At 49.6% G+C, this 15,229-nt stretch overlaps 1 protein-coding gene across 1 annotated transcript in view; it reads left to right on the forward strand.

The window, feature by feature from the left end:
- The first annotated feature begins 1,535 nt into the window (after positions 1-1,535).
- The window catches only part of LOC119962493, a 93,909-nt gene continuing 80,215 nt past the window's right edge, over positions 1,536-15,229 (forward strand). Inside the window, exons 1-3 of the mRNA XM_038790439.1 lie at positions 1,536-1,625; positions 4,092-4,115; positions 7,786-7,850. Of these exons, the coding sequence (XP_038646367.1) occupies positions 1,536-1,625; positions 4,092-4,115; positions 7,786-7,850 (179 nt within the window). The remainder of the gene's footprint in view (positions 1,626-4,091; positions 4,116-7,785; positions 7,851-15,229) is intronic.

Here is a 15,229-nt window from a genome sequence, read left to right on the forward strand (position 1 = left end):
CCAATCCTAACCTTAAACCGAAACACAATCTCTAACCCTAACCCAACCCTAACCCTAACCCTAACCCAACCCTAACCCTAACCCCAACCCTAACCCTAACCCCAACCCTAACCATAAACCGAAACACAATCTTTAATCCGAACCCTAAAACTTAAACCCAATCACGAACCTTAATCCTTTAGCCTTACACTAACACCGTACGCTAATTTTTTACCTTAACCCTAAAACTGAACCCAAAATGGTAATTCAAACCATTGATATAACGGTGGGGAATCACTGTGATGCAGTGGTGTGCAGTGCTATCTCACAGCGTTTGAGACCCGGCCAGGTTCAATTCTGGCTGTGGGTGGCTGTGTGGAGTTTGCACATTTTCCCCGTGTCCACATGGGTTTCCTCTGGTTTCCTCCCACAGTCCAAAAGATGTACAGGTTAGGTGGATTGGCCATGCTAAATTATCCCTTAGTGTCCAAAGATGTACAGGTTAGGTGGATTGGCCATGCTAAATTCTCCCTCAGTGTCCAAAGATGTGCAGGATAGGTGGGGTTATGGGGATAGAGTGGGGGAGGAGGCCTAGATTGGGTGCACTTTCAGAGGGTTGATGCAGACTCGATGGGCTGAATTGCCTCCTTCTGCACTGTAAAAACTCTCTGGTTCTATAACCTCTTGACAAACCAGTAACTCTTTTTTAGAAAATATTTTATTGAGGCATTTATAATTTTAACATTTTAAATAACAGAGAGATCCCGTACCAGCCTCCCCGAACAGGTGCTGGAATGTGGTGACTAGGGGCTTTTCACAGTAACTTCATTTGAAGCCTACTCGTGACAATAAGCGATTTTAATTTCATTTCATTTCACAAAAAACCCACAATAACATACCCTACTCCCCCCAGTCCTGAACCTTAACTACCCATACAATAGATTTCCTACCCTTATTCGTCACTTCCATACAACAAACCAGTAACTCTAAGCTCTAGAACATAGAACATTACAGCGCAGTACAGGCCCTTCGGCCCTCGATGTTGCGCCGTCCTGTGAAACCCCTCTAAAGTCCCTCTACACTATTCCCTTATCGTCCATATGCCTATCCAATGACCATTTGAATGATAATAATAACCTTTTATTGTCACAAGTACAAAGTTACTGTGAAAAGCCGCTAGTCGCCATATTCCAGTGCCTGTTCAGGTGAGCTGGTTCGGGAATTGAACCTGCGCTGCTGGCCTCGTTCTGCATCACAAACCAGCTGTCTAGCCCACTGAGCTAAACCAGCTTTTCCGATGTTCTGTTTGTGTTGTAAGAAATGTCACAGTCAGTACACACACAGTAAACCCTCATAAACAACAGTGTGACAATGTCCAGATCATCACTTTTCAATGATGTTGATCAGGGGTCAAATAAAAACAGAAGGTGCCTTTTGATGATAAACATACCACCTCCTGTAGATACAAACAATCTACCATTAACACAGGTGAACAACAGAGACTGTGGGTGTTCCAGTGTATCCGTCTCTCGCGTTGTTTCTGATGCTGTGAAATGATGCCGCCAGCAAATGGGAAGTTGGGATGCATTCAGTGGGCAATTGATTATAAAACAAGGCATCCAATTTTCTCCCTGCACAAGACCATGGTGAGATGTCACTTGGAATAGTTTATTAATTTCCCATCCCCAATTGTGCTTGCGAATCACAGAACTTACAGTGCAGAAGGAGGCCATTCGGCCCATCGAGTCTGCAAGGACCCATTGAAAGAGCACCATTCAGCCTAGGCTTCCATCCTGTCCCCGTAACCCCACCTAACCTTTTGGACACTAAGGGGCAATTTAGCATGTCCAATCCTGCACTTAACCTGCACATCTTTAGACTGTGGGAGGAAACCGGAGGAAACCCACGCAGCCCATACTTCGCTCTCAGCTCCTTCAATCCTGCAAACCGACCCCCAAGAAACAAATCTTTTAGTGTCCTAATTTCTTTCTCCTCCCATCTCCGAAAGTTTCCATCCCACTTCCTGGCTCAAATCTGTGGCTTCCCCCGAATCGGCATTTCCCTTGACCCTGCCCCCAACCCGAAGTGTTGGCGAAACTGCCTCCAAATTCTCAACAAAGCTATTACTACCGGACTCCCTGAGTATTTCCCCAGGGCAGTCGGGAGCGGCGCTGTAACTAGCACCTTCAATCCCAACCCCCTACCCAAACTCTCCTCCATTCTGACCCACTGGGAATCAACCCCCCTGACCCAGCTCCGCATCTTCTCCACATTCGCCGCCCAGTAATAATACATCAGGTTCGGAAGGCCCAAACCCCCTGCCTGCCTTCCCCTCTGTAGCAGCACCTTTCTAACTCTGGCCACCTTCCCTCCCCATATGAACGAGATAATCATCCCTTCAATTTGTCTAAGAAATGCCATTGGCAGGAAAATCGGCAGGCATTGGAAAATAACCAGGAATCGCGGCAACACGTTCATTTTAACCGCCTGTACCTGACCCGCCAGTGACAGAGGGAGACCATCCCACCTTGCCAGATCAGCTTTCACCCTCCCCCCCAAACTAGATGTTGTCCCTGCGGAGCCCCCCCCCCCCCCCCCCCCCCCCCCCCCCCCCCCCCGCCCCCCCAATCCCGAGAAACCTGCACCCCCAGGTATCTAAAGTGAGTCGCTGCCCTACGGAATGGCAGCCCCCTCACCCCTGCCCCCACCTCTGGCCGAGACACCACAAAATATTCACTCTTGTCGAGATTTAACTTGTACCCTGAGGAAGACCCAAACACCCCAAGCAGCTCCAATATTCCCCCTATTGTCACACTCGGTTCCGACACGTATAATAACAAGTCATCGGCCTATAAGGACACCCTATGTTCTACCACAGGACCCCCCCCCCCCCCCCCCCCCCCGCACTATCCCTCCCCATACCCCCAAACCTCTTAACGCGATAGCCAGCGGCTTAATCGCGAGTGCAAACAGCAGGGGGGACATAGGACATCCCTGCCTAGTCCCATGGGGGGGGGGGGAGGAAAGTATTCTGAGCTGATGTTATTTATGCGGACACTGGCCCTCGGCTCCTTATACAGTAACATTTAACCAGTCCACAAATAGTGGTCCAATCTCAAACTGCTCTAGAACTGCCATCAACTACTCCCACTCTACCCGGTCAAATGCTTTCTTGGTGTCCAATGCCTCTTCCTCCGCCGGCACCATAACCACGTTTAATACCCTCCTAACGTTCAAAAAGAGCTGCCTCCCTCTCACAAACCCCGACTGCATCCTCCCAATCGCATCTTTTATCTCCTGCTCCAATATCGCCCCCTCTACTGTAGCCCTGTCCCCCTCCCCTAACCTCGGGTACTCCAGCCCATCCGGAAATTCCTGCATCTCCCGGCATCCCCCAGGTTGGTCTGACCTGTACAACCTCTCATAGAATTCTTAATTTCTAGGGGCTGGTTTAGCACAGTGGGCTAAACAGTTTGGCTTATAATGCAGAACAAGGCCAGCAGCGCTGGTTCAATTCCCGTACCGGCTCCCTGAACACGGTGCCGGAATGTGGCGACTAGGGGCTTTTCACAGTAACGTCATTGAAGCCTACTCGTGACCAATAAGCGATTATTATTATTAAAGCCCTTGTTCATCTGATCTGGAGCTACCACCAACTTCCTGCCCTGTCCCGCACCTGGACAATTACTACATTACTGAATTGTGTGGGAAGGCTGGGTTAACCTGAGGGTCTATACCTGCCCATCAGCGTTATGTGTTCTGAAAACTCCTCTGGGCGTGGTATTTGGGCAGGATGTCAGAGTGAGACTCCATCTATTCTCTCAGGTAGATGTGAAAGATGCCACAGCACTATTTTGAAGAACAACAGGGAAGTTCTCCCTCAGTTCCTGGCCAATATTTACCCCTTAACCAAAAGATAATTCTGGTCATTATCGCATTGTTATGTGTGGGAGCTTGCTGTGCATAAATTGGTTGCCATATTTCCTACATTACAACAGTTACTGCAGCTTCACTGGATCTAAAGCATTTTGGACATCCTGTGATTCTGAAAAGCATTCTGGAAATACAAATCTTTGCTTCTATCATTTTTACAAATCATTTAATCGATTGAGTCACATAAAAGGAGAGTGTACCAGGTGAGTGTAAAATGAGGAGCGACCTTTTTGAGGAGTCTGTGCCTGTTCCTTTAATATCCTTCCCTCTCACCCCACTTTACTGAAGACGACACGACGCCGATTTCTCGTGTGGCAATGCCGTAAAAACTGACTCACGTCATGTGAGAGTACCTTTAGGAAATGGGTGTTTATGAAATAGCTGTAGTGGGTGTACCTTTAAGAAATGGGTGTTTATCAAATAGCTGCAGTGATGTCAGAGTGTGGGTGGAGCTGGGCTGTCTGTCATTTACTTTCAGTTTTGAGCTGGCAGCTACAGTGTGTGTTTAGTTTTATTTTCAGAGTTGGAGCTGCATCCAGCCAAACAAGGTGTAATGTTGATCCCTCTCTGTATGAACAGAATGTCTTCAGATCACTTGCTAATTTAAAAGTGATAACTGCTCTCAGTAGAGAATCTAAACCTGATGTCTTTGTTAAAGAGGGCTTTTGCCTTATGAATGTTGCTAGGAAAGATTATGGGTACTTATAGAGTACTGTATTCTTTGGGAGGAGTATTTGAATGATAGTTGCTAAGATGTTTACTGTGTGTTTATAAAATGTTAACTGGATCATAAAATAAACATTGTTTTGTTTTAAAAGTACTTTAGATCTCTGTTGCATCACACCTGTAGAATGGGCCCCTGTGCTCCCCATAACCAAAATCTATTAAAAGTCGTGGGTCAGGTGAACTCCATGATACACTTTGGGATTCTTTAAACCCTGGCCCATAATACTCATAATAAGTTACAGCATTTGCGTATGCTAAAAGATAATCACAACGTAATATCTGAAGCTGGCATCGACAGAGCTATCAAGCGGCACTTGCTCAGCAATAGCCGGCTCACTGCCACTCAGTTTGGGTTCCGCCCAGGGTCACTCAACTCCTGGCCTCATGACAGCCTTGGTTCAAACATGGACAAAAGAGTTGAACTCCGGAGGTGAGGTGAGCATTTGACTGAGTGTAGCCCTTGGAAAATTGAAGTGAAGGGAATCGGGGGGAACCTGTCCACAGGCTGATGTCATACCTGGCACGAAGGAAGATAGGTGGTTGTGGTTATAAGGGGGCCAATTATCTCAATCTCAGGACATCACTGCAGGGTAATCTCCTCGGCCAAACCGTCTTCACCTGCTTCAGTGACCTTCTCTCTATAAGGTCAGAGGGGAGGATGTTCGCTGCCGACTGCACAATGTTCAGCACCATTTGCAGCTCCTGGATGCTGCACATGGCAAAACCTGGACAATATTCAGGCTTTGGCTGAACAGTGGTAAGTAATATTTATGCCACAGAAGCCCCAGGCAGTGACCATTACCAACAAAAGATAATCCAATCATCTCCCCTTCAACACTCAGCATTACTACCACTGAATCCCCAAACATCAACATCATTGGTGTTACCTTGACCAGAAACTGAACTGGACAAACCATTTAAATACTGTGGCTACAGGAGCAGGCCAGAGGCTGGGAATCTGTGGAGAGTAACTCACCTCCTGACCCCCCCCCCCCTCAAAGTCTGCCCACCATCTACAGCAGTGTGATGGAATACTCTCCACTTGCCTGGATGAGTGCAGCTCCAACAACTCTCAAGAAGCTCCACACCATCCAGGACAAAGCAGCCCCGCTTGATTGGCATCCCAGCCACAAATATTCACTCCCTCCAGCGCCAATACACTACAGCAACCGTGTGCACCATCCACAAGATGTGCTGCAGGAACTCACCAAGGCTCCTTCGACAGTACCTCCCCAACCTGCCACTGCAAGGGCAGCAGATACCTGGGAACCCCACCACCTGGAGGTTCCCCTCCAAGTCACACACCACCCTGACTTGGAAATATATCCCCGTTCCTTCACTGTCGCTGGGGCAACATCCTGGAACTCCCTCCCTAACAGCACAGTGGGTGTATCTACACTACACACTGCAGCAGTTGAGGAAGGCAGCTGACGACCACCGTGTCAAGGGCAATTAAGGATGGGCAATAAATGCTGGCCCGGCCACCAGCTATTATGTTGGTGAATATGATAGGCTTTTTGGTCTGGGTAATGTATGATAAATATTGAAATTAGTGTTCACCCAGAGAAAATCATCCCGTCCCTGTTATACCCTGAGGCTGTCTGTTATGCACTGACTTGTCAGGCATCCTACAGCTGGGGACGCCAATCATTCCATTATACACCCTGGGACTAAACCTGCCCCCATTATATCCCCCCAGGCTGACCCTCCCTCTCTCATTACACACCCTGGGGAGGAATGACTTGAATAGAAGGGGATATTGGATGTTGGTACGTGGGGATGCCAATCGTAGGTTTGACCTCCGACCTCGAATTGCCTGTCCTGACCCTGCTACCGTTGGGACATCCTCCAGTGACACTGCCTTTTCATAGCCAATGGAAATGGAACTGACCCTTTGTTAGATAATCTTGGACGGGATTCTCCGTTGCCTGACGCCGATATCGTAATCGGCAATCGGCGAAGAATCCTCTCCGATGCCGAAATCGGGCCCCCCGCCGGTTTGAGGCGAGGCAGCCACGCTCCGCACCCTCGGAAGTGGCGTAATCACGCCGCACGCCATTGCAATGTCATTGGCCGTCATCGGCAGGCCCTCCCACGATGCTCCGCCCCCGATAGGCCGAGATCCCGACCACGCGGGACACGTGTGGTCTCAGCGCTCGGAATCCCGGCGTGGCGGCTTCGGACTGCGTCCAGCGCCGCCGCACTTAGCTGGGATCCATGCCGCTAGCCGGGGGGGGGGGGTTCCGCGAGGGCTGGGCGGACTGGTGGGGGGTTGCCAGGGGGTGGCCTGTCGGGTCGCAGATGGTGGGTCCGGTCCGCACGCGGTCAGCGCCATGCTGTACGCCGCGACTCCTGCAGGTCATCGCCGTGTGTGTGCGCGGCCAGGATTCCGCCCATTCTCTGGCCGTTTTCGGGGCGGGAGCTGGGGCGGTTTCCCCCTGATACCGCTGCTATCTCCTCACCGGTCCCGGAATCGGTACGGGTTTGGCGCCAATTTCCGGGTCGTAAAACGGCCGGGAATTCTCCGTTTGAGCCGGCACGTAGCCGCTGAAAAGGAGATCCAGCCCCTTACCGCCAAACACCAACTTTAGCCATCTCCAATATTTCACAACGAAAAGACAAAAGGGTTGAAAACAAATGAAAGAAACACAATTTTGTTGAAAATCCCAATGGTTTTTCTCTGGGGTTTTGCTCCGAGCAATTTCCAGCAGATTAACCTTCAACCCCTGGAGAACCCAAGTCTATCCTGGTGGCTTGACAATATAGATATAGAACAGTACAGCACAGAACAGGCCCTTCGGCCCTCGATGTTGTGCCGAGCCATGATCACCCTACTCAAACCTACGTATCCACCCTATACCCGTAACCCAACAACCCCCCCTTAACCTTACTTTTATTAGGACACTACGGGCAATTTAGCATGGCCAATCCACCTAACCCGCACATCTTTGGACTGTGGGAGGAAACCGGAGCACCCGGAGGAAACCCACGCACACAGGGGGAGGACGTGCAGACTCCGCACAGACAGTGACCCAGCCGGGAATCGAACCTGGGACCCTGGAGCTGTGAAGCATTTATGCTAACCACCATGCTACCCTGCTGCCCTAATGCTTTAATTTTCCTAATTGTGCTCTTTGTGTTTTCTAGTTGATTGAAGCTGTGCCTGCACACTGGGTCTGGAAGGACGACACCAAAACCCTTGAGTTGGTCAGGTTTGTGACTTAATCTATTCAGAGCAAAATGCTGCCTGCAAGTTACAGGGTTGTTCAGTCAATCGTTTTGGGAAAAGACCGACGGAGATTCTGCCCGTGCCCCTGTGCAGCGTCTGGATTGGTCAGAATGAATTTTCATTTCCCTCTGTCAACTCATCAATGTTAAAATTCTCATTTCTGACCCCCTCCCCAGCTCTGTAACCTCCTCCAGACCCACAACCGAAACTCACAATTCGAGTACAGGAGCAGGGATGTGTTGCTGCAATTATACAGTAAGAAGTCTGACAACACCAGGTTAAAGTCCAACAGGTTTGTTTCAAACACGAGCTTTCGGAGCGCAGCTCCTTCCTCAGGTGAATGGCGAGGTATCCTCGCCATTCACCTGAGGAAGGAGCTGCGCTCCGAAAGCTCGTGTTTGAAACAAACCTGTTGGACTTTAACCTGGTGTGTAAGACTTCTTACTGTGCTCACCCCAGTCCAACGCCAGCATCTCCACATCATGGCAATTATACAGGGCCTTGGTGAGGCCACACCTGGAGTATTGTGAGCAGTTTTGGTCTCCTTCTCTGAGGAAGGATGTCCTTGCTCTCGAGGGAGTGCAGCGAAGGTTTACCAGACTGATTCCTGGGATGGCGGGACTGTCATATGAGGAGAGATTGACGAGGTTGGGATTGTTCTCGCTGGAGTTCAGAAGAATGAGGGGGGATCTCATAGAGACGTATAAAATTCTATCAGGACTAGACAGGGTAGATGCAGGGAAAATGTTACCAATGATGGGTGTGTCCAGAACCAGGGGTCACAGTCTGAGGATTCAGGGTAAACCATTTCAGCATGGCAGCATGGTAGCATGGTGGTTAGCAGAAATGGTTCACAGCTCCAGGGTCCCAGGTTCGATTCCCGGCTGGGTCACTGTCTGTGCGGAGTCTGCACGTCCTCCCCGTGTGTGCGTGGGTTTCCTCCGGGTGCTCCGGTTTCCTCCCACAGTCCAAAGATGTGCGGGTTAGGTGGATTGGCCATGCTAAATTGCCCGTAGTGTCCTAAAAAAAGTAAGGTTGGGGGGGGGGGGGGGTTGTTGGGTTACGGGTATAGGGTGGATACGTGGGTTTGAGTAGGGTGATCATTGCTCGGCACAACATTGAGGGCCGAAGGGCCTGTTCTGTGCTGTACTGTTCTATGTTCTATGTTCTATTTCGGACGAGATAAGGAGACATTTCTTCACACAAAGAGTGGTGAGCCTGTGGAATTCATTACCACAGGAGGTAGTTGATGCTAAAACATTGAACATATTCAAGAGGCGGCTGGATATAGCACTTGGGGAGAATCGGATCAAAGGCTATGGGGAGAAAGCAGGATTAGGCTATTGAGTTGGATGATCAGCCATGATCGTGATGAATGGCGGAGCAGGCTCGATGGGCCAAAAGGCCTCCTCCTGCTCCTATCTTCCATGTATCTACGTATCTAACCCTCCAAGATCTCTGCGCCTCACTAATTCTGCCCTTGGTTCATCCTCAATGATAATCGCTCCAACCTTGGTGACTGTGCATTCAGCTGCCTGGGCCTCAAGCTCTAGAATTTCCTCCCTAACCCTCTCCACCTCACTCCCCTCCTTGCGGACTCTTATTGAAGCCAAGCTTTTGGTCACAGGTCCCAATATCCCTTTTGGCCTCACGGCTCACTGTATCCGAGTATGTATGGGCTGCCCAAGGCACCGTTTACACCCTTTACATCCTGTCTGTGTCTGGCACGACATGAATGGTTGAGCAAATTGCTGGAAACGTTTTTGAAGAGGTTTTCCACACTCATGGTGAAGGATTCCTCACACTTGCGAAGAGCATACCGGGCGTGCAAATCGATAGCAACGCTGTGTCCCTGTGCTCACATTGCCAGCCCATTTACCAGTGTTATACTTCAGGCACAGACATTTGGGCAGCAACACTATTTTAAATGCAGGTGCTCCTGTGTCCTGGCACCTCTGTTATTTTCCCAACAAGATAAGAATCAAGGGAACACATGCTTATTGATTTACGCATGCAGATGAGGTGGTTTCAGTGGGGTTATTTTTGAAAGGTAAAATGTCAACTCAAGGAAATTACTTTGAACATGACGCCACCCTTTAGAAATGGCGTCAATTGAGTGCTCTGCAGGTCAATGTAGGTAAATCCAAAGAGTTACTTTTACATTGCCATGATCTACACACGTGCTCACCTCTGTATCTTAATGGTCAACCGGCAGAGGTTACGGGAGTGTTTCAAGTATCTGTGAATATATATAGACCAGAAACTAAGCTTCACACAGAATACAAGCTGTCTTTAAAAAGACCAGTCTGCGTGTGTGTAATTAGAAAATGGAAAGGGTTTGGAGTGAGAGAGAAGGGGAAAAAAAGCCTGGTAGAGAGAGTTTTAACATGACAATGTCAAACATGAGAGTCTGGTTTGGTAACTCGCTGACATCACTGCAGTAATAAACACCCATTTCTTAAAGGTACTCTCACTACAGATATTTATATACACACCCATTTATAAACACCCATTTCTTAAAGTTACTCTCACAGGACACTAGTGGCTCAATTTGTTTTTCCAATTAAGTGGCAATTTATCGTAGCCAATCCGCCTTACCTGCACATCTTTGGGTTGTGGGGGTGAGACCCACGCAGACACGGGGAGAATGTGCAAACTCCATAAGGACAGTGACCAGGGCCGGGTTCGAACCTGGGATCTCAGCGCCGGGAGGCAGCAGTGCTAACCCAGCGGCTCCAGGGCAAAGAACTGCGGAGAGAGCGTTGTCCCCTGGTGTAACCCAAAATAATCTGAGCTGATCTTGTTTGTCCCAACACTCGCCTTAGGTCCTTCATACAGTGGGTGAACGCAATCCACAAACCCCTGCTTCAACTCGTCCAACAGAAGCGGCAATTCGACCCGGCTGAACGCCTTCTCCACCTCCATTTCCACCACCACTTCCACTTCTCATCCTTCCAAGGGCATCATAATAACGTTGAGCAGGCTCAGTACATTCACAGACAGCTGCTGTCCCTTCACAAACCCCATCTGATCCTCTCCTATTGCCCCTGGCACACAATCCTCTATCCGCATTGCCAGCATCTTCGCCAACACGTTCACATCTACGTTCCACAGTGAGATCGGGTGGTACGATCCACAGTGTTCCGGGTCTGTGTCCTTCTTTAAAATGAGCGATATCGAGGCCTGAGACAGAGTGGCAGAGGGAGTTCCCCCCTCACCCTCGACTCATCGTACATCTCAACTAGCAACAGCCCCAACTCCAACCTGAACTTCTTACAAAATACGATTGGGAACCCGTTCAGCCCTGGGGCCTTCCCCATCTGCATCGTTCCTACGCAATCCATCATCTCCCTCAGCCAAATCAGGGCCCCCAATCCCTCGACACTCAACCCTCGGGAACTCCACCCCATCCAAAAACCGCCTCGTCCCTTCACCCTCCACCAGAGGCTCTGAGTTACACAACACCAATAAAAGGCCTCAAAAACCCCATTCACCTCCTCCGAAACCACCGTGCCCACCTTGTCCCTCACCCAATCTCTCGACGCCGGCTGTTTCCTCAACCTGATGCGCAAGCATCCTGTTGGCTGTCTCCCTGTACTCATAACCCGCCCTCTGGCTCTACGCATTTGCCCCACTGCCTTTCCTGTGGATATCTCCTTCACCTTTAGTAACGTCTCCTCTGGTAATGCTGAATATCTCCGCTCCACCCTCATAATGTCCTCCACCTACCTCAGCCTCTGTGCCCGCTCCACCCCCTCCCCGTGCGCCCGAATAGATATAAATCCCCCCCCCCCCCCACCCACTGCTTTCAGCGCCTCCCACAGCGTGGAAACCTCCTCCCTGTATTATTCACTCCACATCATTCCTGATGGCCGCCCTCACCCTCACACAGGCCTCCTTGTCCATCAGCCACCCCACATCCAGCCACCACTGTGGACGCTGAGCCTCCCCCTGCACCACCCGCAAATCCACCCAGTGGGGCCCGTGATCAGAGACCACAATCGCCGAATACTCTGTACCAACCATCCCCACCCACAGGGCGTTACCAAAACAGAGAAATCAATCCGGAGATACACCCTGGGCTGGTGCGTGTCGGGATTTTCACAGTAACTTCATTACAGTATTAATGTAAGCCTACTTGTGACAGTAATAAAGATTATTATTATTACTGTGGGCTCTGGGAAATAAATTTACTCAAGCGGATCCGGTTGGCGCAATGTGGCCCTTTGACCACCCGATGGCGCTTCCCCCATGAGTTCCAGGTCGGTGCAATTCTGCCCTTCCACCACCAGATGGAGCAAGGTACCGGCTGTTCAGGTGAGCGCAATCCCACTCGGCGGCCACCAGGTGGTGCTGTAGACAGGCTGTTCAGATCTGTGCAATTCTGCTCTTCGACCAGCAGATGGAGCTTTGGCCTCCCTGTGAGATTACTGCAGCAATCTTCAACTTTGCCCAGCTCCTCAGACACAGAGTTAGATTGTCACCAAGCTGTGGAAAACGCCGGGCACTTTCACATTCAAAACATCTCTTTCCCAGTTCTGATGGCTGCCTGTGCCCTTGGAAACAGGAACGTCGCCACAGGTTTGGCCAGAATGCCTATTGAAATGGCCTGGCAGAGAGAGAGAGAGAAGGAGAGTGTCTTCAAGGTCCTTACCAGCAAATAGGTGGATTGGCCACGCTAAATTGCCCCTTAATTGGAAAAAAATGTTTTTCCTGAGCATGGACAATTAAGTGGATTTGCCTGTGGAGGCAGTGTGCAGATTTCACAGCTGACACGCACCAGTGTGATATAATAATATCCCTTAATATCAGAATTGTTCGGATATTGTTGTTGAACCTCTTTGTCCTGTGTTCAAGACAAGACGTCCTACCAACTTTTACAGGTAGGTGCATCATAGAAAGCATCCTCTCGGGCTGCATCACAGCCTGGTATGGCAACTGCTCGGCCCAGGACCGCAAGGAACTTCAGAGAGTCGTGAACACAGCCCAGTCCATCACACGAACCTGCCTCCCATCCACTGACTCCATCTACACCTCCCACTGCCTGGGGAAAGCGAGCAGCATAATCAAAGACCCCTCCCACCCGGCTTACTCACTCTTCCAACTCCTTCCATTTGGCAGGAGATACAAAGGGCTGAGAACACACACGAACAGACTCAAAAACAGATTCTTCCCGCTGTTACCAGACTCCTGAATGACCGTCTTATGGACTGAACTGATCTCTTCACACATCTTCTCCATTGAGCAGTACTAAACTCAGTATGCTTCACCCCATGACTGTGTCTCTGTATTTACATTGTGTATTTTATGTTTGCCCTATTATGTATTTTCTTTTCATGAACGGAATGATCTGTCTGGTCTGTACGCAAACACTGTACCTCGGTACACGTGACAATAAACAAATCCGATCCAATCCCCTCTAGGTTCTGCAGCAGAACCTGTGATGTTGATTTGATAGACTTGGCAAGCAGCCAACCGGTGAATGTAGAGGTCTCGGCCTTCTCCTATTATTGCCTGTGATTCGTGGAGCCAGTCAGGAACTTTAGGAAAGGAGGCGGGTCTTCTGCAGAGTTCCATCTTTTGTTCGGTTATGAGAAGGTTTCGGCCTGGTCACAGCTGGAAGGCACAATCTCTCTCTGCTGCTCTCTTCCTCTCTCAGACAGGCAAAATCTCAAACCTCCAAGCCAGTTCTGCGAAGGCAGCCAGCTAGTAAGGACCTTGAAGACTCTCTCTCTCCTTCTCTCTCTTTGCCAGGCCATTGCAAGAGGCATTCTGGCCAAACCTGTGGCGGCCGCCTTGTTTAAAAGGGCACAGGCAGCCATCAGAACTGGGAAGGAGATCTTTAGAATGCAAAAGCATCAGCCGTTTTCCACAGGTCGGTAACAATCAAACTCTGTGTCTGAGGGCTGGGAAAAGCTCATGATTGAAGCTTAATCTGAGAGTATTCCTTAAAGTGCGGCCAGCGTTCTGGTGTAGAATTCAGTCAAAGGGGAATAAACTAAGTTTACCCAGTAAGGAAGTTGCAGTGATTGGACAGGGAGACGGAGTTCCATCTGGTGGTAGAGAAGCGGAATTGCACTGATCTGAGCATCCTGTGTACAGCATGGGTGGCTGACGATGAGAATTTCACTGACCTGGAACTCTTGGATGAAACGCCACCCGGTGGTTGAAGATGGAATTGTGTCAACCTGAACCTCTTGATTAAATCTATTCCCAGAGGCTGCAGTCACAGCAGTGACTCACCTCAAACCTGCCCTTTAATCCCTGTTTTTTTAATCCTCACCAACCCTTACCCTTGTCCCTGTCTGGGTGGAAGGTGGGACGGGGTCATGGGATTAGGTAGATTAGTAGACCATTGTCCTGTTATTTCTTTATATATTCATCTTTTTCTCTTTTTATTAATAAACAGTTTGTTAATGTTATACTTATAAATCTAGTGTCTGTAAATCATCGGAGAAGTTGAAGGTTAAAGATCTCAGGGAAACACAAATTGGTTAATTCACTTACGTTGGGACTCCGGGGTCTGTGGGGCTGGAAGTGACCGAACGCTCGCCCACGGCATCGTAACAGAATGTTCATAAACTCATCGGGAAAAGCTGGGCCTGGAAGGTTTTGAAGGATCCAACATGTTCCTGCAAATTGAGCTTTGTGGTTCTCAAAGTAGTTACCTATCCACTATCACAAAAGCAAACAAGTTACACTCACTTTGTTTCTAGAAGCTTGCTGTGTACAAATAGGCTGATTTTTAAGATACTCGTTCATGGCGACACTGGCTCGGCCAGCATTCATTGTCCGTCCAAATTTCCTTTCAGAAGGTGGTGTTGAGCTGCCTTCTTGAACCCGCTGCAGCCCTGGTGGCATAGGTACACCCACTGTGCTGTTAGGGAGGGAGTTCCAGGATTTTGACTCAGTGACAGTGAAGGAACGGCCGATATATTTCCCAGTCAGGATGGTGAGTGACTGGGAGGGGAACCTCCAGGTGATGGTGTTCCCGTGTTTCTGCTCCCTTGTCCCTCTCGGTGATAGTGGTTGTGGGTTTGATATGTGCAGTCAGTGCAGGTTTGGTGAGCTGTTGTTGTTGGGCACGATTGAGGGGACTCATGTTAATGTCTGCTGAACGGTGTTTCCCTGTTGGTCGCTATCCAACGTCATTTTTGTTTTCTTTAGCCTCAGTGACTTTATCCCGCCAAACGCACTTGGAGGGATTTTGTGCTGGAGAGCTTAGATGGGGACGCTATTTTGGAATGCTGCCCCAATCTTTCCCCCCTCTTTCAGGGCACCTTCCTGCTCTTTTGACCCCCCCCCCCCCCACTCATCCCCCCAACCTTGGGGAGGCCCCCAGGAACTCCCTCATCCCGCTCT

This window comes from Scyliorhinus canicula, chromosome 2 (assembly GCF_902713615.1).
Source record: "Scyliorhinus canicula chromosome 2, sScyCan1.1, whole genome shotgun sequence".
NCBI classification, from domain to species: domain Eukaryota; kingdom Metazoa; phylum Chordata; class Chondrichthyes; order Carcharhiniformes; family Scyliorhinidae; genus Scyliorhinus; species Scyliorhinus canicula.